This window comes from Neopelma chrysocephalum, unplaced genomic scaffold (assembly GCF_003984885.1).
Source record: "Neopelma chrysocephalum unplaced genomic scaffold, ASM398488v2 Primary Assembly neopelma1_138, whole genome shotgun sequence".
In the NCBI taxonomy this organism is placed as follows: domain Eukaryota; kingdom Metazoa; phylum Chordata; class Aves; order Passeriformes; family Pipridae; genus Neopelma; species Neopelma chrysocephalum.
This window is the reverse complement of record NW_020897800.1, coordinates 193520-213267: the sequence shown is the minus strand read 5'-3', so window position 1 is coordinate 213267 and position 19748 is coordinate 193520. Positions and strand designations below refer to the sequence as shown.

The following is a 19748-nucleotide window of genomic DNA, read 5'->3' as shown; positions in this document are numbered from 1 at the left end:
CTCAAGAGTGCCCTGGCCAGCAGCACACGGTGCAGCTCTGGGGTCTGCCTGCCTGCTGCTGGCACCTGGCCATGCTGACGGGGGGCGAGGCAGAGCGTCCTGTGCCCAGGTTGGGTCTGGGGAGTCAGCAGCAGGTCGGGAGGACTGGACCCCTGAGCACCCCCTGCCCTGTGGGCTCGGGGCAGGCGGGCAGGTCACAGCCCGCGGGCAGAGGGGTGCAGGGGCTCCCCGGGAGCGCGGTGGGGCAGCGTGTCTGTGCAGCCCGCCCGGCGTTGGCAGGACCCCCGCATCGGCGGGGATAGGCGTCCTCCCAGGTGAGGCTTTTGGCTGCGCCGGGAGGAAGAAAGGGGCTTTTGTCCTCCAGGAGGCCGAGGCTGAGTGGGCAGCCCTGCGCGCGGGGTGCACGGGGACCGTGGGCTGTTTGGCGGTAACCGAGCCCGACCCCTTGGCATTTGCTGCCTTCACCGCTTCCCACGGCGGGAACAAGCAGCGCGTTCTGCAGGCGGCGGTGGGAGAAGAAAGGCTGCCTTGTCCATCCCAGCAGTGGGGCGCCGGCTGGGGCGGCTGCGCTCCCGCCCCGCATTCCTACGGCAGAGCCGGCTGGAGAGGGGCTGCATCCCCAGCGGGACGGGCTGGGAGGAACGACAGGCGTCCCCTGCGTGGTGAGGAGCCAGGTGAGGGGCTCTGATGGAGGGCAGTGCTGGGGGACAGGGTGCATCGGGCAGCGGTGGGATGCCAGGGTCACCCTCCGGCTCATGGGCAGACAAGCCTGCCTGTGGAGTGGGGGGTGTTAGGTGGAGAGTGTGGGCAGACAATTGCCCAGGGGATGGGGGTCCCCCATGGTTCTCACCTGGTCTCACCAGTACAGCTGTGCTGGGAAGGAGTTAACACCGGCGCAGGATCCCACCCTGGCCCCGCTCCCTTCCTGTGCAGCAGCCTGGCCCCTCCTGGATTTTCCTCCTTTCCAGACATTGTGTGCAAGCAAGGGGTAGGGGCTCAGCTGGGCTGCAGGGTCTCCAGATGCTGGGAAGTGCAGCATCCCAGTGCCTGGGGGACATGGGCACCCTGCCGTGGAGGGTCCCACTCGGCTCCAGGACCAGGTGGCAGGTAAGGGAAGGCAGCTGGTGGGCACTGGTGAACTGCTCTTGGGGTACTGCGTCTCTGCTTCCTCCTGCCCCAGCTGAGCTGTCCCCATTCTGCGTGGGGTGGCTGTGGTCCCCAAGGAGACCTTGCTGTGGGGCAGCCAACTCTGGTGTCGTAGGAGACATGGGCTTCATCCCAGCCCTGGATCCCATGCCTGGTGTTTTCCAGCGTTTCATTTTTTCCACAGTGTGTAACAGCCGCTCACTCGCCCCCGCAGCTGAGCCCGGTGCTGGCCGAGCTCGGGGGTCCCTCCGGGGGTTGGCGGGACAGCGGGCAGTGCTGCCAGGGGCTGAGCCTGGGTCCTCTCCTGGTGGCCTGGGACTGGGATCCCCAACGGAGATAGAGTACTCCCTGGTTGGGCTGCATGGGAAGGGTTAAGCTGCACTTGGCCAGTCCTGGGCGGAAGGGAGGGACATGGGGAACAGCAGACGGTAAATTTAGTAACCCTGGAGCATCCCGACATGGCGTGAGCGCCGGGTGACGGAAGTTCCTTCCCAAACTGCCTCCCACCCACGCAGAGAATGAGTGGCAGCATAGCTACTCCATGGGCAGCCAGCCCTGCCAGCTGCTGGCCTGTGTGCCACCTCAGCAGGGACATGACACAGACAGCCGAGCTTGTGTACCCCGAGCTGCTGCTGCTGCCGGGCTGCGTGGGAGCAGAGGTGTGTGCCTGGGTGCTGGGGACGGGCACTGGTGACAGGTTCAGGAGTACCTGGGTTGTGCCACGCATGGCAGGCAGGTGTTACTGGGGACAACCAGATCCTGTGCTTGTGTGTCTTTGTCCACTGGTGGCCACTGGGGGTCTGCTTGTCCACCACTCTTGACGTTTAGGGTGTGTGTTTCCTACACCGCCTCCGCAAAACTGAGCAGGGACCATGTCTGTCCTGACACCTGGCATGCATGTGGGTTTCCCTGGGCAGATGGGGATGTGTGCCTCGGCAGGCAGGGATGCTCGCTGACTTCAGGCAGCTGCTGACACGCTGGAAATGGGAGCTCAGGATGGGCATCCTGTTGGTGGCAAATGCTGGTTTGGAATGAGTAGGGTTTATGCTCAGGCTGCTGTCTGTGATGTGCAGGAGGAATACATAAAGGCCATGTCCATTGTGGTCACTTGTGCTGCCATTCTCTGTTTCTTTTGGCAGCAGCCCGTGCCCAGAAGCATCCAGTATCTCCAGGCGGGCATCATGGAGGCATCTGGCAGGACCCCCACCAGCCCAACCCAGAGAGTCCAGAATGTCATCCAGGTGAGCACACAGGACCACAGGACCTTTGCCCTGTGGGAACAGGGGGATCTGGCTGGGAGCCCCTCTCCTCCACAGCCAGCCCTACCATGGGTGCTGTCCTCCAGGCTCTCCTCGCCCCAATCCTATTATGGGATCGTCAGCAAAGCCCATTGAGCTAAGCAGCTGGTAGCTCAGATCCTCTTAGATGCAGCCCAAGCCCCAGAGATCTGCTCCCAGGGCAGCTCACCTCTGCTCCCCGGGGTGGATAGCACAGGCAGGAGAGAGCCCTCATCTCCCGTGTCTTGCTGCTGGATGGTCCTGCTGGTGTGTGGCTGTGCCTGGGCAATGACCCCACCTGTGCATGTGGCTGTTCTGGAGCAGAGCAGCCTGCTGGGCAGTGCAGGGGAGTGAGCTGCATCCTTGGGAGCTGCGAGCATCCCTCCCTCTCCTGCAGAACAGCCCTCTGGACCTGATTGACACGGGCAAGGGGCTGAAAGTGCAGACGGAGAAGCCGCATTTGGTGAGCCTGGGCAGCGGCCGACTCAGCACTGCCATCACGCTCTTGCCCCTGGAGGAAGGTGAGTGCTGGCTGCCAGGCAGTCCCTGCGGGTATGCTGGCAGCAAGGACACTGAGCTGCCCTCTCTGCTGGCAGGAAAGACCACCATCGGCACGGCCATGACAGACATTGTCCTGCAAGGCCCTGGGCTGGCACCTCAGCACTGCTACATCGAGAACGTGCAGGGGACGCTCACCCTGCACCCCTGTGGCAACACCTGCGCCATCGATGGTGTGACTGTCCGGCGGCCCACGCGCCTCACCCAAGGTAGGAACGGGCTTGGGTTCACCAGAGCCTTCACCCAGGGAGTTGTGCCATCAGGTATCAGAGTGTTGGCAGAACCATCCTGTAATTGCATATCTCAGCTGGGATGCTCCTGCCTCTGTACCCTGGGCTGGCATGTTTGAGAACAGTTTGAGAACCCGCTTTGCTAAGTGCAGCAAGTGAGGTGGTGAGGGAGAGAGCCGGGCGGGCTTTGGAGAACAAGGGGAGATGCTAAGCCGGGTTTCGGAAGGGAGATGACAGAGGAAAACACCTCACATATCTTCCCGAGGAATGGCTGCCGGGACACGCCGGTCTGCCTGCGCGGCTGGAGGGCTTGGACCCTGCGGGTCCCCCCTGGCCGCTCCTGGGGAGCACGGGCAGAGCCAAGGGCCCCTTCCCACGCCATCCCGTCCCCGAACGTCCCATATCCCGCTTCCCGGGAATGACTCTCCGCCGGGCCGGGCGGGCGGGGCGGGCGAGGCCCGGCCCCCCGCCCCTCCCCGAGGGCGGTGCGGCGCTGCCCGGGCGGCGGCGGCGGCGGTGGCGGTACCGGTACGGTGAGTGCGGCGCTGCGGGGCCACGCGTGTCCGCGCCTGGCGGGGGGACTCGCTCCCGTCCCTCCGCGGGTGACAAAGCCCCGGTGCTCCCCGCGGGCGGTGGCGTCGCGGCCCCCCCGCGCCAGTGTCCGTCCCTCCCCGGGGAGGGGGAGCCGCCCGCGTGGGCGCTGCCGCGGGGCGTCCCCGCGGGGGACAATGGGAGCCACGTGGCCGCCGGAGAAGGGGCGCGACGGCTCCGGCGCGACGGTCCTGCCGGGTCCCGCCGGTCCCATGGTGGGTAACGAGGGCCGGGTGGGCTGTGGGGTGCGGGCAGGGGTCAGCCGAGTACCCCGTTCTACTGCCCGCGGGGGCCAGTGGGGGCAGGCAGGGATACGGCGGGGAAGGGAGGGCACCTGTGCCCAGCCACAGTGGGACGAGCCGTGGGGCTGCCAGGGCGGCGCTCGGGGTGCGGGTTGGGGTACCCTGCTTTGCCGACGCGACGCGTGGCTCCACTGGTACCGGCACGAGGGGAAGGGGCAGGACAGTGATGCCTCTCGACAGAGGAGCCGTTCCCGGGCCGGGCACCGGCATTGCCACCTGGCAGGCAGGATGCCCTCGCTGAGCCAGGGTGAACAGGAGTCGTCCCGCGCTGGCACTTGGACAGGGGAGCCAGGCCCCCGCGGGGGCGATGGCGGTTCATCTGTACGGCCTCTCACTCGCCTTGCTGCGAGCCTGGGCTGACGGGTGCTCCAAAAAACACATCCCCTCCGGCAAGGGATTTTCGGCTCCGGCTGTTGGTGAGGAGCGAGCCTCTCCCCGGGGCCCTGGCAGGCGCTTCAAAGCGGGGTGTGTCGGCAGCACCGAGCCTCTCAGCCGCCCGCTGCTCCCCGCTGCCAGCACACGGCTTCCTGGCACCGCGGGCAGTGGGGGAACGGGCAGTGGGCGGCCCACGGCACTGCACCCTGAGCTACCTTCCTCTGAAGGGCCACTCGGCAGCCTTGCCCCGAAAGCGCTGCCACTTTGGGCCAAGAAGAAGTGTTTTGCGGGCAGGGACAGGAGCTGTCTTGTCTGCAGCTGGCAGACGCGCAGGCCCTGGAGTGCCGCCAACTCCCCCGCAGCCCCCGGCGGGGACCCCAGCTGTGCCTGTGCCTGCGACGCGCTGCCGGCAGCTGCTGGGGAGTGACCTGGATTTCAGCTTTCCCCTAAGCCTCTGCTGACAGCAGGAGCCCGCTCCCCTCCCGGGGATGCATCTTAGGGCCAGCAGCGCCCTGCTGCCTCCCTGTGCTGGCTCCTATCTCCTCTCTCTCCAGCATCGCTCTGATTCTGCCAGCCAGCAGCTGACCCCTCTCCTCTCTCCCAAGGGTGCACCATCTGCCTGGGCCAGGCCACCTTCCTCCGCTTCAACCACCCTGCTGAGGCCAAGTGGATGAAGAGCATGATACCGGCGGGGGGCAGGAACCCAGCAGCTTTCTATGGGCTGCCAGCAAGTAGGTGACCCCCCTTGTCCCAGGCAGGGCAAGGCAGATGCTGAGGTGCTCCCTGACCTGCACCATAAGCCTTCCTGGCATGTGATGCTCTCCCAGCCCTGTCCTGCTGGACTCCCAGCCCTCCCACTTGGGAGTGGGGCTCATACCCGGCTGCAGATGTGCCGTCCATCGTCTCAGCATGGTACGGCAGCTGCGCTGATGTTTGTTAATGATTAATATAATTTCAAAGAGCGCGGCTGTGGGGGCAGTGAGGCAAAGCTCTTACCTCTGCTGAGCCTGGCCATGGCAGAGCCATCACCCATCGGAGCCCCCCCCCGGCTGTGTGTTTACATGCCAGGGCGGGTGTGCCAGGGCTGCGAAGGCCATTTCCCTGACTGCTGTCCTTCATCTCGAGAGCTGCTTATCTTGCTGTGTCTGCCTATCTGTGGGGTGATGGGTTGAGTGCCAGAGCTGTGGCTGGTTCCTGGGGATGTCCAAATCCCAGGCAGTGATCCCTGGGCTGGTAGCCCTTCTCCCTGCCCCGACCAGCACACCCTGGCACAGGGAGAGGAGCTTGGCAGCCTCTCCATGCCACGTGTGTGTCAGGAAGGCAGCACGCCCACAGCTGGAGGATGGGAGGAGGGACACGGGGAAGTGCTGAGGCCGAGGAGCATCATACAAGTGCAAAGCATCCTGCGACTGCACAGAATCTGGTGCGGGCCCTGCGTGGTCCCTCTGCCACACAGGACTGGGCGGGATCACACAGATAGGGCTGTGGCACATCTCTCCAGGCATGGAGGCAGTGCCAGCTGCTGCGGGGGAGCTGCTGGGTGCCAGGGGGTGACGCAGCCTGGGTGGCACGCTGTCCTGGCTGGGCTCCGCGCCTGCCGTGATTCGCTCGTCCCCTGAGTGACAGGCACATCGGGGCTGCCCAGGGAGGACAGGCGGGGGCACCCTGGCCAGGGGCACAGGGAGGCTACAGGCGACGTGGCAGTGGGTCCGGACACGCTGCAGGTCAGCAACTTTTGGCTGTTGCATCTCTGGCCCCTTGCTGGGGAGCTGGAATGTGCCAGGGGCAAGTGGTGGGTCCCAGTGGCTGGCGCAGGCAGCTGCTCTCCAGGGACTGGGGCCGGGAGCTGCGACACAAGGATGTCAGAGTGGGCGGCTGGGCTGTGCTCTCAGGTTTCTGTCTCCTGGGTGACGGGGCCAGCGGGCTTCCAGCCTCCTCCCTAGCCCTGGCTCCCCAGCCAGAGTGAGAAAGGGTGGCAGTGGGGGTGCAGGCAGCTTGAGGTGCAGAGAAGAGGGGCTGTGACCCAGCGCTGGCTCTGTAAAGCTGCATGGAGGAACAATGCCACGTTGCCTTGGGGGACCCCTGCCCAGGCAGGGGCCATGGGGGGTCACACCACACTGACTGCCTACTCCTGTGTCTCCCTGCAGAACCCGAGGCCCTAGTGAACGGTGGCCACCAGCCATCAGAGCGTGGGTGTCCCAGCCATAGCTCCCTTGTCAGCTCAATTGAGAAGGACCTGCAGGACATCATGGACTCACTGGTGCTGGAGGAGCCGGCATCCCCTGGCATCCAGAAGCCGCCGGCCTGTGGCCGGTCCCCCCTCTCCCCTGTGGTGAATGGGGGTGGACGCTGCCTCCTGTCCCCCCCACCCAGCCCCGGGGCTGCCTCGGGAGGCTCCAGCTACGAGAACTTCTCTCCGCTCTCCTCCCCGGCCAGCAGCAGCAGCTACACCAGCCCCTCGCTCAGCAGCCAGGAGCAGGGGCCACCTGTGCCCCCCCTTGTCCCACTCCGCTCCTCCAGCTACAACCACACTGTGCAGCCACCCACCCTGCCCAGTGGGAGCCCTGGTGAGCCTTGGCCGGTTGAGAGGCTCGGTGACCATAGGGCAGGCAGCCCCCGGCTGACACCCAGGGTGGCACCGCGGCCACGGGCGGCCCTACAGGAGCGGCCCCCGAGCCCCTTCCGTGAGCTGCGGGACTCCCTGGTGCCCAGCCGACAGGCTGCCAGCAGGGCAGTCCCAGAGGCCCGGCTGCAGCCCCCTGAGAGCCCGCGGGTGGCCCGGAGGAACATGGAGAGCATGCGGGAGTTGCCCCCCCTGAGCCCCTCCTTGTCACGCCGGGCTGCCAGTCCCCGGGCAGCTCCTGACGCCCCCTCCCCACAGCCCCGGCTGGGCAGGGAGGTGCCTGGCAGTCCCCGTGCAAGGCGCAAGGGCTCGGAAGAGTCGAGAGGTGCTGGGAGCCCCTCGCCCCCACTGCTGGCAGAGACCCCCACACGCCGCCCCAGCTTTGGCACTTGCCTGAGCCCAACATATGGGCTGAGCTCACCGGCCATGCCCTCGCCCCATCAGAGCCCCCGTGCCCCCAGGAAGCCTTTGGGGGACCCACGGCTGCCAGTGGGGCCACGAGAGCGCAAGAACAGCATCACCGAGATCAGCGACAATGAGGATGAGCTGCTGGAGTACCACCGACGGCAGCGGCAGGAGCGGGTTCGGGAGCAGGAGATGGAGCGCCTGGTGAGCCTTGGGGTGGGTGGGGGGGACATATTTGAGCATGGGACACCCTCTTTGCAAACACCTTCTGTTATTTGCTACTTTAAAACCCGGCCCTTGCCTCTCAGGGATTTGCTGCAGCTGCCAGGCTGCCGGCTTATCTGGGGGGATTATGGCCAGGAGCGGCCATGGGTGCTCAGCAGCTCTCTGGGAGTACAAAACCCCCAACTTGCAGCAGCCCAGGGAAGTCGGTGGGGTCGGCGTGGCTCTGGGGCTGCCATCAAAAGCCAGTGGTGCCCCTGACTGTGCAAAACTATCCACGTCTCATCCATCCCTGCCAGGGCCATTCTGCTGGCGGCACTGCCATGGCTCTTGTGGGCATTGCATCTATATTTAGGGCCGATGGAGTTTTTATGGAGCTGGCAGCTGCCTGGGTGGGGTTTGCCTGTGTCTCTGCTGGTCCTGGAGGCTGAGCCGCCAGGGCCCTGTTTGCTCAGCCCTGACTCACGCCCAGCGTGGGTAGCCTGAGTCACCGCCTGGAAATAGCGGAGGCGTTCAGCGGCCAGTGCTGCTGCCTGTAATTAGTCTGTCTCCAGCTCCTGGCACGTCGCGTGCCTGGCTCTTGCGGGGGGTTTGGTGCAGCTGCATCGTGCTTGCGACGTCCCCAGCCCATCCCAGCGTGCAGCAGGGCAAGCAGTGAGCCCATATCCTGGTGTCCACCATCAGCACGGGGTCCCACGGGCTCTGGCCATGACACCTGCTGGGACGGGTGCCATGCTAATGGCTCTTCCCCACAGGAGAGGCAGCGCCTGGAGACCATCCTGAACCTCTGTGCTGAGTACACCAAGACGGACAGCACTGAGCCGGGTGACGTGCCCCGGCTCCTGGCTGGCGATGCGGGTGCTGGCCGGCAGGTGCCCAGGGGTGCTGTGGCTCTGGGCCGTGCGGCCGAGGAGCTACGGCAGAGGGAGAGCCTGGAGAAATCAGATGAGGAGAACTTGAAGGAGGAGTGCAGTAGCACCGAGAGCACCCACCACGAGGTAAGGGGACAGCTGTGCCATGCTATGCTGTGCCATGCTGCACCGTGCCATGCAAACCAGCCCTCTCCACAGCACGAGGAGTTGACAGGCCCCCGGGCCAAAGAGGCGCAGCGGCTGGAGGAGGAGCGTGCCAGCGTCCTCGGCCACCTGGACCAGCTGAAGGGCCGTGTCAAGGAGCTGGAGCAGCAGCTGCAGGAGACATCACGAGAGGTGAGGAGTCAGTGGACGCTGCCGGGTCCCCTGCTGCTTGCTGCCCTCACCAGTCAGTGCTGAATTCCATGGGCATGAACCAGATCCAGCTGGGGCAGCCATCCTGATGTGGCTGTGCCTGTCCAGGCAGAGATGGAGCGGGCGCTGCTGCAGGGTGAGCGGGAGTCAGAGGCGGCGCGGCTGCGGCAGGAGCAGGAAGCAGTGCAGCAGCTGCAGGAGAAGCTCTCCAGCCTGGATGCCAGCATCCGCAAGGAGCGGGACAAGGTGAGCCTCACCTGCAGGTTTGCACTGTCACCATCTGCGCCTTACCCTCCCTGGCACTTGCAGCCAGTGCCACGATGCCCCGTGCTGCAGTGTTCCCCTGCAGACACGTTCTCCAGACCCTGGGCTCCACAGAGGCTTTGGGGGAGCAGCCCCTCTGGTTTGTGTTGTGGGGAGATCTGTCTGTCTGTCCGTCTGCCCTGCCAGAGGAGAACCGGGCTGATGCTAGGGGAGCATTTCAACTGCTGCCTGTCACGCTGGCAAGGTCTGGCAGGGAGACTGTTGTGTGGGGCTTTCCAGGTGGCTGCTGCCTGTGGTGGGCAGTGCTGAAGTGGGGGCCTTGGCGTTGCCCATTCCCTGCCCTTGCTGGGGAACTGCATCGTGTGGCAAGTCTCCTCACTCTGCTGCATTTGCACAAGTGAAGGCAGCTGCTGCTGTAGTGTTCAGCTCGCTGGAGGTGGCTGGGAAATCACTGCAGGTGTTTAACTCATGTCGGTGGCTGAGGAAGACGTCCTGGCCCCCTTTCCCTGGAGTCATCTGTGGTGCAGTTTTAGCCTGAAGGCACGCATGCCACTGTGTGTACCACATGCTTGTCCCAGCTCCTGGTTGCCTTGCAGGCAGTGTGGTATGACCTTGGGTAAGCTGCTCTGGAGCAGGAGAGCTGCTGGAATCCAGCTCCCCGCTGCCTGAGGCCAGCAGTCCTGTGCAGTCTGTGCCTGGGTCCCACTGGCAACTCTGTGCTCCATGGTGTGGCACCAGCGTCCCTGGGGCCCTGGCTGGCCCCATGGCTGTAGGTGCTGGGGCTGTCAGGGTGTCTGTGGCCAGGGAGAGCAGCCATCAGCACCTGCCAGCAGTGCCCCCACAGCGTTTGGGGGTTTTATTCTGGTTTTGGTCTTCCAGTGCTTTGTAGGCATCATCTGTAGCCAGGGACAGCCTCGTGCAGAGCCAGGAGAAGAGCACAGGGAAATCCCCATCCCAACCTCTCTGCTGACCTGAGTGCCCGCTTTCCTAACCCGCCTGCACTACTCACACTAACAGTGCCTGCTCCGAACTCTGCCATCATCTCTGGCATCTCTGTATGCCCAGGAGCCCCTAGACACCCCGCAGCCCCTCTCGTGAGGCACCTGCCTGTGCCAGCCCAGCCTCCCCACCAGTGTGCCCCCTTGTAGCCCTTTTGATGCATTCCCCATCTCTGTGTGGAGCGTAGTTCCTCCAGCAAGTGTTTCCTGACGCCAAGCCCCATGGTGCTGCAGGAGGTGGTGCCCCTACACCAGCCCTGTGTTGCTGGCCCCGTTTTACTGCTTCTGTGGCCATGGGAGGGAGGGTTGGGGTCAATTTCCCCTCATTCCAGGCCCAGGAGCAAGTGTTTGCTCTACCACTGACTTGACATAGCCTGATCATCACTGGCAGCATGGCTGGACCTCAGCCTCCTGTTTTCACTGCTGCCCTGTGGGCAACCCCCTCCTGCTGATGGATGAGGGTGGTCCATGCTCTCAGGCTGCATTCAGGACCTTCAGTGCTTTAACTGGCAGCATTCCAATGGTGAGCAGCACTTAACAAAGCCAGTTAGTGGTTGTTCAGAGGGTGCATGTGGTGCGGCTGTGTGCAGGATCAGGATGACTTTATCCATGCTATCAACATTGATCTTTTTGCTGCCTGTAAGTTTGTTTTTGGAAACACAGGGCTGAGGTTGAGGGCTGGCTGTAACTCCTCTAACACCCCGTGGACCCATCTCCTATGTCTGTTGCTCTCTTGCTATACTCCCTCCCCTGCTGCAGCTGCCCTGATGCTCCTCCTCATAACCCCCCTCTCTCTCCTGCTCTAACTCAGAGCTTCTGCATGGCGCCTATTTGAGAAGTGTGTTTTCTCTCCTTTCTCTTTTTTTCCTTTTCCTTTCTTTTTTTTTTTTTGTTTTGTCTTGTTCTCCCCTGATTCAGGAAAGGGCAAAGATTGATGCTGAAAGGAAGGAGCTAGAGCAACTCCGGGTGCTTTACCATGAGTCGAAGAGCCACCTTGATAAGTGCCCCGAGTCAATGCGGGAACAGTTGCGGGAGCAGATGCGAAGGGTCAGTGTCTCCCCCCACCCCTCCCGGACCATGGCCCACCTCCCTCCGCTCCAGCTTAGGCCAGCTCTTCCCTGCCAGCCGGGGCTGCACTGGGAGCGTCACACCCGGGCTGGAGGCAGCTGGCACCGGGCACCACCGTCCTGGTAAGCTTGCTGCTCGCCCGGGCCCGGGGCGCAGGGCTGGCTCAGCAGAGCTCCTCAGGACCAGGCAGGGCACGAGCACAGACCCTGCCCTGCAAAGGAGGGCAGGCTGGGGAGCCTCGGGGACTGCTGCATCCTCGTCTGGCTGCCTCCTGCTATTTCCTGAGAGTGTTTATTTACACGGCACCGTCGGTTTATGTTACTGCTAGTCCGCAGCAGTTTTTCCCATTATCTGGTATTTTCCAGAAGCAGTTGACTTTCCCCAGCCCATGGCTGGTGCCTGCCCAGATAAACCCTCATTGCCACAGCCTGCTCTGGGCAGGCATCCCCATGCTTGTTGTGGGTCGGGTGTGGTGGGCAGGGGTGGCGATGGAGCGGTCCTGGTGTATGGGACCAGTAGCCACCACGCCAGCGCTGTGCCATGAGAGCACCAGCTGCCTGGCTCCCGGAGCAGGGTGAAACATGTCCCCAAAGGGTGCGTGGTGCAATGGCTGCCAGGGTGGCGCAGGCAGGCCCTGAGCTGAGTGCTGCCATGTGCTGTTGATGTGTGAAGGCTGGGAGGACACACAGGAGTTTGTCCAGCACAGCGCTTGTCTGTGGGGGTTCTGTGCCTGCTGGCTTGGTGATGCAGGGCTGCATGTTGGTGGTTATGCTGGCACGTGGTGTTTTGCTGCCTGTCAGGGCATGGCTCCAACCCAGATGCAGTTCAGCAGGGGCAGTTGGTCTCCAAGGGCTGGGTGAAGCCCCTGCCTCTGGTGAGCTCCTCGTCTCATGGAGGTGATTGCTCTGTCCTGGCCAGTTCTGGGTTTCTCTGTTGCCATCTCCTGTGGCAGACACTCCTGGCAATGTCTCCCACGTTTCTGGTGCCCTGCAGAAGGCAAAGCTGCCTGCCTGCCCACACCAGGCACAGCGGACAGGCTTGGCCACGAGCTCTTGTTCCTGGCCAGCACCACCAGGATGTGGGGGCATGCAGGAGGTTTTGCTGTGGGATGCTTGCCTGCAGGATGAGGAGCTGCCCATCCAGAGGGACTGATCTACTGTGCCCTTGTGTGTCTAAAGGAAGCAGAGGCACTGGAGACAGAGGCCAAGCTGTTTGAGGACCTGGAGTTCCAGCAGCTGGAGCGTGAGAGCCGCCTCGAAGAGGAGCGTGAGGCACGGGGCCAGCAGCTCCTGCAGAGCCGGGCCGAGTGCAACCGCAGCATCGCCCGCAGGAAGGTAGGGGCAGAGGGGGCAGTGGGTCTGTCACAGCCAGGCTGTGTCCCATGGCTCGCTGGCAGCCAGCTCATCCCTGCTGCCTGCTCCCCAGGAGCGGGTGGCTGCCCTGGATGCCCAAGCTGCCCAGATTCGGCTGCAGAGTGCCCAGGAGGCCGAGCGCCTGACCAGGGAGCGGAGCGGCGTCCTGCAGCTCCTGCAGAAGGTAATGCCAGGATCAGGGGCCTGACAGGGGCTCCCTGACCCTGAGGGTGCTCAAGGCAGGGGGCAAGATTGCGCCAGCTCTTGCCAGAGTGCTGGCAGGAAGGGTGAGCTTGGGAGGGGACCAGCCATGGGGTGCCCATAACCATCAGCAGCTGTCTCTGCTCTCACTGTCACCCTGTGTGCAGGAGAATGAGAAGCTCATGTCTCTGGAGAGGCGATACCAGCTCATCACAGGTGGCAGGAGCTTCCCCAAAATGTCCTCGGCTCTCAGAGAGGTAAGTGGGTAAAGGGGGCTATGGTGCCTAGGGCTGCTCTCCTGAGCTGCTGTTGCCAGTGGGGATGAGCCTTGTGCACCACAAGCTCTGCTCTGCAATGGCTCCTGTGCTCCCAAGCACCCTCTGACCAGAGCCAGGTGCTCCCGGCCACTCAGAGTCTCTCCCTGGGCTGCAGAGGTTGGGAGAGAAGGAGGGAAGTGCAACAGGGCAGCACCTGGGGCAGCACTGCTTCAGGTCCCACCCTTGCTGGAGAGCAAGTGTGGGGGTGTTTTGGTGCTAGTACAGGGGACTTTTAGGTGGGAGTGAGTCACTCTGTTGCCCTGCTCGTGGCTCTGAACAGGGAGCTAGAATCATGATGCCCTTGGGAGCTGTGGTGCTGCCAGACCTGCTGCTGGGAAGAGGGGCGGGATGGCAGAGTCCCCTTGTGCCTGCCTGCAGCGGGACTCCTGCTGCTACCACCTTGCTGCCTGTGCCCATCTTGCCTACATGATCTTTACCCTCCAACAGGAGACCCTCCATATCTCAGAGCCTTATGAGCTATTGGAGGGAACTAAGTCCTTGAGCCCCCTGCCAGCAGCAGCTGCCTCCTTAGCTTCTCCTGCCACCCGCTCCTACCCCAAGGCACAAGAGGTAACTAACTAGCAGGACTAACTGCACGTGCTTGCTCGCTTGCCCCTCCTTGGCAGAGACCCCTTTCGTGGACTAACGTGACCCCCAGGCAGCAGGGCAGCCCTGCAGCAGCATGGCTGGGGCATTTCTCATTTAGCTCTCTGGCAGCTGTGCTCATTAACACTCAGTTCCTGATTCCAGGTGCTCTCCTGAGCCCAGCGGGCATCCCAGCTCCTGCTGCTGCCCTCCGTTTTAACCCTGGTGTGGTGCTGTGGGGCACAGGCATCTCTGTGCTTCCCCTTGCCCACCACTTACCCTCTGGCTGGGCACCTCCTGGCAGCATCCTGCAGGGTCCTGCTAGCCTGGCTTCCCTAAAATAAGAGCAAGTCACAAGCTTTAGCATGTTTGGTTCAGAAAGGATGTGGAAGTGGATTTTAAGCTGCCTCAGCGCAGCTTGAGGTGCCTCAGTACTGTGGGGAGGGCTTGTGGCCAGGGGCCCTGGGGGACCCTGAGGTCTCTCCCCAGCAGGCACTCAACAGAGCTGTGCTGAAGGCAGGAGCGAGGCGGGTGCCAGCACACCCAGCCCAGCTTGGGCACCACACTCCCCACACAGTGCTGCGCACTGGGGCTGCCGTGGGCGGTACAGCAGGGCAGGGCAGGGCAGGGCTGGGCAGGCAGTCTTGGGTCATGTGTGCACAGGGAGTTTGCTCCCACTTTGCAGTCAGTGCCATAATGCCAGCACATGGGTCTAATTCTCCTCCTTCTCCCTCACCGTGGATTTCTAGGAGTACATGAGGCTGTCTGACGTTTTCAGGTTCTGCAGCAATGCTCACGGCCCCAGCCTGGACACTAAAGCTTCTGCTGCTGCCCCTGCTGCTGCTCAGCGCTCTTTCTTGCTTGCTGTACCTCCAGCAGCCGACGAGGTACCTGCCCCAGAGCATGCTCGGGTTTGCTTCCTTGGGTTGCCCGCTGCATCCCGGGTCAGGGGACTTGTCTGGCTGCAGCTGAGGGGGGAGCAGAGGCTCGAGCTGCCTGGTCTCCTTGCCAGGGTGCACTTCTTACCTGCTCTGGATGTGGTGGCAGCAGGGCCGGGGAGCAGAGCAGGTGCCCAGCAGAGTGGGAGGGTGGCCCTTTGACTGTTCGATCCAGTCCTGGCCACTGGTCCCAAGCGAGGAGGATGCAAAGCAGGCGGGGACCTGACCTGGTGCCCAGCACCAGGGTAGCAGCAGTACCAACTGCTCTTCCTCCTGGGACATGGCACCCTCCTTTGGGGGGCTGGAGCTGCCTGTTCATTCCCCTGTGCCTGCTTGCCCTTGCTCTTCTCCTGGTTTAATATGCTTCTCTTTGCCCAGTACGTGACCGTTGAGCAACTCTCAGGGATCCTGGGCAGCCTCCACACCCCTGCTGCTTCCCTGCTGGGCTGCACCCCTCCGGCCCCTTCATCCTCAGCCTGCGCTCCTCCTCCTCTTTCATCTCTCTCTTCTCCCTTCATCTCTGCAGAGGTTTGTGCCCTGTTTCCCTCTCTTCGGACCCTTGTCCTCTCCCTGGGAGGTGCTGGGCATGCATGGGAAGGAGAGAACTGCGAATGAAGCTGAGCAGCAGCTCAGGCTCTTGACAGCCCACACACCCCTCATTGTCCTGTCTGCTGCTTCACTGCCCATGGGGCAGGTCAGGGGGGTCTTTTTGCTTGATCAGCTCTCTGGAGCAGCAAAGGGCTCCTACAGCTGCTGGGAGTTAGCCAGGGAGTGCACGGGATCCCTGGGGGTCTGCATGTCAAATTCTGGGGGAGTGGTGCAGGCACAGGCAGGGATGCTACGACCTTTTCTCTGTGCATCTGTCCCTCTTGCTGAATTTTTCCTTCATCCTTTCTCACATGGCCTCTCTCTCCAGATGGAGCAGCAGCTGCCAGGAGGCCCTGTGTGCCTCCCGGCTCTTGATTTAGAGAAATGGTACCAGGAGGTCATGGCTGGCTTTGAGACCTCCTCTTGCCCTGTCTCTCCTCCTTCTTCCCCTCCTCCACTTCCAGCTAAAGCTCACTCCTCTCACAAGGCTCTCCAGGTAATCCTGGCTCCCTGCTGCCAAGGCTCAGGCTTTGGGGCTGCTGGCCATGGCGGGAGTGGGGCAGTGTGGGGATGTTCCTGTGGGCCCTGCACCCTGAGTGCTGCCAGGCTCCTGCCTGCTGCCGTGGGCAGGGGCAGAGCAGCCCTGCTGCCTGGGGCAGGCAGCTCCTGCTTCTTATTGCCTGCAGCCCTGCCAGAATGGCACTGACGTGGGGCAGGATCTGGGGAAGGGATGCTCAGCCTTGCTTACAGATGAGCCATCTGTCCAGGGGGGCTTTTGCAGTCCCCCATGTCCCTCTCACCTCCATGTCTCTGTGCCCAGGTCTATCGTGCAAAAACAGAGGGTGACGCTGGTGTCCCCACCCCTCGGATGAAGAGTGGGACCCCCTCGTCTTCGCAGCTCAACCTCTCTGTGCTGGGGCGCAGCCCCTCGCCCAAGGTACAGCTGCCAGGGGGACCCGGGCACCCTGGCCATGGGTCACACGCTCCCGGTGCCAGGCCCTGTCCCCATCCTTGCAGCTGATCCCCTGCTGTCCTGCCCAGGGCCCCCCAAGCCCAGCGGGCAGCCTGCCCCGCAACCTGGCGGCCACGCTGCAGGACATCGAGACCAAGCGCCAGTTGGCCCTGCAGCAGAAGGGTGAGCTCTGGCTCCGCGTCCCGGCTCTGAGGGGTGGTGGGACTTTGGGTGACGCTACGCCCGCTGCGACTTGGGCAATGGAGAAGGGAGCCCGGCCGAGGGTGGGAGCAACAGCACTCCGGAGGGATGCAGTGCCTCTCTCACAGTCTCTTGCTTTTTCCCCCCTCTCCTCCTCCTGACCCCTCCGCCCGACGGCGTGTCTCCAGCCAAGCTGCTCCCAGCAGAGCCCTTGCAGCCAGGTGATCTACCAGGTAGAGATGTGGGGCAACTTGGACTGCCTGGAGCAGCCCGGAGGCAGCAGCATGGCTGTTTGCTGGCACCTTCTGCCATGCATAAGAGGGGCATGATTAGACCAGGACCCCAGATGCCTCTCAGCATCTGCTTAGGGACAACCCTGTGCATCCATAACCCGCTAATGCTTTGCCCAGCCTGCTCCTGCCAGCCTGGTGCATGTGCCCCCTTGGCTGTCCGGGCCCCCTCCTCCTGCCTGGACAGATTGCCGTGCTTGCCAGAGAGTTGCTTGACAGCAGCTCCCACCTCTGCCGCTACCATCCCTACCTGGCTCCAGCAGCGCCTGTGGTGTCTTCTGCCTGTGCCACCCCCTCACTCACCACAGTGCGGTTCTGAGTGTGGCACGCTTAACTCAACATCGTGATCCTTCCTCCCATGGCACAGGTCAGCAGGTGATCGAGGAGCAGAAGCGGCGTCTTGCGGAGCTGAAGCAGAAAGCAGCTGCCGAGGCGCAGTCCCAGTGGGAAGCCCTGCATGGGCAGCCCCCCTTCCCCGCTGCCTTCCCCCGGCTCGTGCATCACTCCATCCTCCACCACCACCGTCCCCACGGCGCTGGGCCCCGGGCCGAGGAGCTGGACCATGCATATGACACCCTTAGCCTGGAGAGCTCAGACAGCATGGAGACCAGCATCTCCACTGGCAACAACTCTGCCTGCTCACCTGACAACATCTCCAGGTAACCATGGAGCCAGCTCCTGCAGCTGGGGGACAGCCTGCTCCGGTGGTGTGCTGCTGGCTTGAGGTCCTTCCTGCTGCGGCAGCACCTGCATCTGTCTTACAGTGCCAGCGGGATGGAGACGGGGAAGATTGAGGAGATGGAGAAGATGCTGAAGGAGGCACACGCTGAGAAGTCACGGCTGATGGAGTCCCGGGTGAGTGGGACCGCACCAGCGCCGCGGCTGGATGGGGAGCAGGTCCCCAGTCCTTGGGGCTGAGCTCCTGTGTGTGTGCCAGCAGGAGCGGGAGATGGAGCTGCGCCGGCAGGCGCTGGAGGACGAGCGCCGGCGCCGGGAGCAGCTGGAACGCCGGCTGCAGGATGAGACTGCACGGCGGCAGAAGCTGGTGGAGAAGGAAGTCAAGCTGCGGGAGAAGCACTTCTCGCAGGTGCGAGGCAGGCTGCCACCCTCCAGCAGCCTGGCCAGGGAGGAACACCTGGCTCCCTACTGATGTCCCAGGGGGGGGACATGGCTCTCCTTGCCACTGGTGGGCTTTGCAGGGCTGTGTCGCTTTTCCAGGCTCGTCCCCTGACGCGGTACCTCCCCATCCGCAAGGAGGACTTCAACCTGCGGCTGCACATTGAGTCCTCGGGCCACAGCGTGGACACCTGCTACCACGTCATCCTGACTGAGAAGATGTGCAAGGGCTACCTGGTCAAGATGGGGGGCAAGATCAAGTCTTGGAAGAAGCGCTGGTTTGTCTTTGACCGCATGAAGCGCACCCTCTCCTACTACATGGGTGAGTCCCTGTGCCGCCCAGCGCCCCCTCCCCGAGCCATCACCCACAATCCAAAACACTTCTCTCTCTCGGGCAGATAAACACGAGACAAAGTTGAAGGGTGTCATCTACTTCCAAGCCATTGAAGAGGTTTACTATGACCACCTCCGCAGCGCTGCAAAGGTGGGAGCCGGGCACTGCTCTGGTGTCTGCTGGGAGCCCCTGGGGGTATCCCCATCCTCCCGCATTGCCCTCTGACAAGTGTGCAAGAAGCAGCAGGGCAGCTCCTGCTGGATGCTCATGGAGTGGTCCATGGCCTTTGATGGAGCCAGCTCCTTGGGGTGCCAAGGGCAGGACCCCAGTGCTGGGCTTTGGGGGGGAGGGCACAGGTGGGAATGCTGTTGCTCAGAGGGGGCCAGAGCACTGATCCTGTCCTCCTCCCCTCCAGAGCCCCAACCCTGCACTCACCTTCTGTGTCAAGACCCATGACCGTCTCTACTACATGGTGGCACCCTCGGCCGAAGCCATGCGCATCTGGATGGATGTCATTGTCACCGGGGCAGAGGGTTACACCCAGTTCATGAACTGAGGGGTGGTGCTGTGCACCCCAGATCCACCACTTGGACAGACTCCTGAGGATCCCAAGCAGCGAGGAGCTTCTGCGGGAGCCACAGTCCCTGCTGCACCCTGTGCCAAGGGCTGTGCACGCCACAGCAGTGGAGCTACACTGGGCCCATGCTGGGTGGCACTGAGCATGGCCTGCTCAGCCAAGGGAATAAGATTTTTTATGTTGACTTTTTAAAAACAAAATTTATTTGAAAAAGTGCTGAAATGTAAAATGCTGCCAAAGAGCTGCCAGGGCCTGAGCTTTCTGCATTGGGGAGGTGCTGGATTTGAGGCCGACACTGATAGTTGCCACAGTGTTCCAGGGAGGGATGGTGAGGCCCCAGCTGGCCAGGACCCCCCACTGTGGCAGACCCAGACCCCTCTTTGTAAACCTATTGTAACTCCGAATCGGTGCCCTGCCCGTGCTGCGGCCGGACGGGGATTGTGGGGCTGCGCAGCCATAAAGCATTTCATGAACCAGGCTCAGCCCCTCTGTGTGGCCTCTGGTCTGGCCAGACCAGAGCCTCCCCTGGACAGGGGGGGAAGGGGGAACCTGGGCTGAGCTGAGAGGCACGAGATCGGACGTGGGAGACGGTGGGGACCGCAGGAAGGTGCGGGAGGCACCGACGGGAACCCGGGGACCGACTGGGAACACCAGGACGGGTTGGGGGGGGTGCCGCGAGGCCGAGTCCGGCCGAGCCGAGTCCAGCCGAGCCGAGCCGAGTGCAGCCGAGCCGAGCCGAAGCGGGGGCGGCGCAGGGGGGCGAGGCGTGGTCTGGATCTCGGCCGCCAGGGGGCGCGCACGGCGCGGGCCGCTCGCACGTGGCGCTGTTTCCGCGCGGCGCACGCGGCTCACGCGGCCAATGGGACCGCGGCCCCCGCCCGTGACGACTTCCGGCTTCCCCCGACGTGGCCCAATGGGCGCGCGCGCGCCGCGGGATTGGCGCGCGGGGCCGGCGCCGCCGAACGCGCCAATCAGGGCGCGCCGCGTGCGGGCGGGGGCGGCGCGAGGCGGC

At 63.4% G+C, this 19748-nt stretch overlaps 1 protein-coding gene across 1 annotated transcript; it reads left to right on the top strand.

The window, feature by feature from the left end:
• Positions 1-639: 639 nt before the first annotated feature.
• PHLDB1 (pleckstrin homology like domain family B member 1) lies at positions 640-19370 on the top strand. The gene is made up of 25 exons (XM_027699619.1): positions 640-1107; positions 2286-2387; positions 2821-2944; positions 3020-3190; positions 5085-5210; positions 6627-7711; positions 8485-8727; positions 8800-8937; positions 9064-9201; positions 11136-11264; positions 12464-12619; positions 12711-12821; positions 13006-13095; positions 14490-14627; positions 15057-15206; positions 15595-15762; positions 16087-16203; positions 16284-16401; positions 16608-16652; positions 17077-17368; positions 17474-17564; positions 17650-17796; positions 17928-18147; positions 18224-18309; positions 18575-19370. The coding sequence occupies exons 1-25, from the start codon at positions 1021-1023 to the stop codon at positions 18713-18715; spliced, it is 4413 nt and encodes a 1470-aa protein (XP_027555420.1). The 5' UTR covers positions 640-1020; the 3' UTR covers positions 18716-19370.
• Positions 19371-19748: the final 378 nt, after the last annotated feature.